The following is a 3,431-nucleotide window of genomic DNA, read 5'->3' as shown; positions in this document are numbered from 1 at the left end:
TCTTAAAAAAAAAAACACTACACAAGAAAGAAAAACCTTTGCGATGTACGATTTGTGGTTCCTCTAGCTCAGCTGGTACAGCATGTCATAGTAACGCCATGGTTGTTGTTTTGATTCCCAGGGCACACCTAGTATTCAATAAAAAGCATCTGTCAAATGCATAAAACGTACATTGTAAACAAAGCATAGAAAATCTGACACACAGACATTGTTTTTCCAGCCATTCTTTATTATCTCTGCAAGTTATGGAAGTCTGAAAATGACAATGAAATGGACATAAATAAATATTAGCCGTAGAGATGTAGTGGGCGATCGGACATTAATAATGGAATCTGCTTACATGTAGTTAATGATGACTAAAAGATGATCTTAATTAAAGAAGAGCTTGTTTGGCAGATATTAGAAGAGTAAAAGACAAAAAAAAGAGAAAACTCTGAGCTTCAAAGGCAAACATCCTTCATTCTTTTGAGTGCAATCGTCCAAGTGAATCTTAATATGTCAGTTTCCTCAATGGTGGAAATGAAAGAATATCATTATCCTACTTCTGTATGGTATAAACGAAAGGAATATGCAAAAGCATTCGTCAGGATTTCCTTAAGAAGCCAGAGACAGGGATTTGACAGGCATTTAACACACCATGCACGAAAGTCACGCTCATCTGCCAAGAACATGGAAACAAACCATTGTGTAATAAAGCTTAAAGCTTTGCAAAGATTTGAAATAGAATGCTAATCGTTCACAACTCACAAAATCATAAAACAATTTTGCCAAAGTGAATATACATATACATCTCTAACTTAATACAGAACCGTTGACGAATAGGGTGGATGCTGAATCCATTATCTCATGTGACTAAAATGTTCTATAAAATCTACTTCGTTCTGTTGAGCAATCAGAAGGATCTAAACAAATAGTTGGTCAATATTCATTGCATTTAAAATGATCAATGGAGCATATGCCATATTTAATTTGACGTGAATGAAAATTAGGCTGATATTTCGCCAACTCTATGACTTTTCATTTGTGTAAAAAAAAAAAAGGTGTCTTCTTTGACTATGCTTGTTGGTAAACGATTGGAAAAATCAAGACACAGTGGATGGTGTTTGACATCAGTGCAAGCAATTAAACAGAAAAACACATGAAGAGAGTGAGGACCAACAGCAAAAAAAATCAGTCACATGACCCCACGATTAAATTAACTATGCACTCGCCAAATAAAATATTTCTATGTGCATCAGAATTTAAAATGTTCACAAAAGCTGAATGCATAAAAGCAGAATCATGTTGCAACATTCACAGAAAACGACAGGGCATCAACGCGCACGAAACAAACTGGTGTTAGACACTAAAACAGGCGGCTAGCTTCTCATGGGAGTCAAGTGCACGCTGTGAGAAATTGGTCCGTTCCCCAACAGCGCTGTCAGTTCTGAGACAGACAGAGAGGTGTCAAATTGAATCGTTAAGCTGGGGAGTCTGGGGAGTCCAGGGAGCCTCCTTCCTTCACGGAAACATTTCGAGAGTCCCACAAAAATGCTCCGATTATTATTGCAGCATTTTTTTGCAATTTTTTTCATATAATGAACTGCAGAACTTGAGATTTTCTTTCAGATACGAGCAGCATCCTGTAGAGATGTAGACATAATTTTTGGATTTTCTGGCATGAATAAATACACCCCATTCTACACCTCATAGAAACACATTCACACACACACACACACACACAATAAGTGTCTTTAGCGAATCAAATATACAAAACAGGCAATACAACAGTGACAGCAGTTTGAGGACGCCAACATTAGACACACGCTTTCCTGAACGGGGGAATTAGTGGTAGGTAGAACGGTCCTGTTTGGACCACCGAGGCCAAGCCCCCGTCCTTTGCACTCAGTTCATGGATGTCAAGCAGCCAGGGTTTGCTCAACGGACCCTTTTCTAACAGTACATGCCCATCACAGACAAATAAACATATAGAGCGTTACATTACATTCAGTAGTATGCAAATCACAGATGGACTTCATCGGTTTTGACCCTCTGTGCTCCTGGAACATCTGAGATTGCTGGAGGTCTTTGTACGAGATGAATGTAGTTTCCTCCTGGTAGCCGTGAAGAGATGCGAGAAATAGAAGGGTACTGAATCATCGGGTGGACGGTGTCCAGTTTTATCCCGTGGCTTTGGAGTTTTCTGCAGGGGTGGCGTCTTTACTCAAATGCATGATCTCCTGAGACAAAACTTCCAGATCCTGCAAGACAAACCGAGAATTTAAATGTGATTCTTATGAAGTTCAAAATGTGGGGCAGATGCATACTGTGTTTATTTACAGTTCCGCCCTCCTGCAAAGCTTTGTGGTTTTTAAAAAGAAAGGTACAAAGGACCCATTAGGCAGACAGGCCCAAGTTCAGCTCCAATCTCACATGGTATTATACTCTCATTCATTCACAAACAAACACACACTCACACACACAACAGCAGAGGCAGCGTTGCATGCACTGTGTACTCAACTCTAAAGCAAAAAAGCCATCAAATATTAAGTGGGCTGTTTGTTTCTGGGCTGGCGGCCCCAACTGCCAGTAAATATTCATGAGGTAGTTGCTCGCTGGATTAGAGAGAGACGTCAAAAGTCCACAACAGTAGATGGCAGCCATTTTGGTATGTAGTTATGGCTTCTCCATTGATTGCTTACTCTGCAAAAGTGTGCCAAAATTCACCACAAAATGTGCAGAAATATTACATTAAAAATATTATTAAATGTATATAAATTATTGCTGGGCAACGATTAATCGCATCAAAAATAAAAGTTTTTGTTTACATAATATATGTGTGTGTACTGTGTATATTTATTATGTATATATAAATACACACACATACAGTATATATTTTGAAAATATTTACATGTATATATTTATATTCACATAATTGATATCATATAAATATATTTAATATATAAATATATTTTTCTTAAATATATATACGTGCATGTGTGTGTATTTATATTAGGGCTGTCATCGTTAACGCGTGCGATTAATTTTACAATCCTTAACGCGTTAAAATAATTTAACGCAATTAACGCAAAATTACTGAAGCACAATTTCTATTCTAACCCTTTAACCCAATTTTGCTACTCTGCTTGCGATTAGATCATTTTAAGCTGCTAAATGCATTCAAACAATCCATCCAAAACAGCGCTAATATAAAGGAAACCAGGCTGATTACATCAGAGATTGCAGCGAGAACAGAGACTCGCGTTGCATTTTAAGTGAATTATTCATTCCAGTGTGTTTCGCTTTAAAACACGAGCTCTGTCATATTCTGTGATTGTCTCTGAAGATCGCGAGCCCTCACACGTCACGCTGTGTGAAGTACAGATTGTCAACACATTCCACCCCTGTATGGCCAGATGAGACGCAAACTACGTTTTCTCGACTGGATAACC

At 38.1% G+C, this 3,431-nt stretch overlaps 1 protein-coding gene across 1 annotated transcript in view; it reads right to left on the bottom strand.

Moving 5' to 3' along the window:
- Positions 1–221: 221 nt before the first annotated feature.
- Positions 222–3,431, bottom strand: part of LOC107584897 (GRIP1-associated protein 1) — a 53,814-nt gene continuing 50,604 nt past the window's right edge. Inside the window, exon 28 of the mRNA XM_016271667.1 lies at positions 222–2,240. Coding sequence (XP_016127153.1) covers positions 2,160–2,240 — 81 coding nt within the window. The 3' untranslated portion in view covers positions 222–2,159. The remainder of the gene's footprint in view (positions 2,241–3,431) is intronic.

This window comes from Sinocyclocheilus grahami, unplaced genomic scaffold (assembly GCF_001515645.1).
Source record: "Sinocyclocheilus grahami isolate Dianchi unplaced genomic scaffold, SAMN03320097.WGS_v1.1 scaffold64.1, whole genome shotgun sequence".
In the NCBI taxonomy this organism is placed as follows: domain Eukaryota; kingdom Metazoa; phylum Chordata; class Actinopteri; order Cypriniformes; family Cyprinidae; genus Sinocyclocheilus; species Sinocyclocheilus grahami.
The sequence above is the reverse complement of the archived record's forward strand: the minus strand, read 5'-3'. Positions and strand labels throughout refer to the sequence as shown.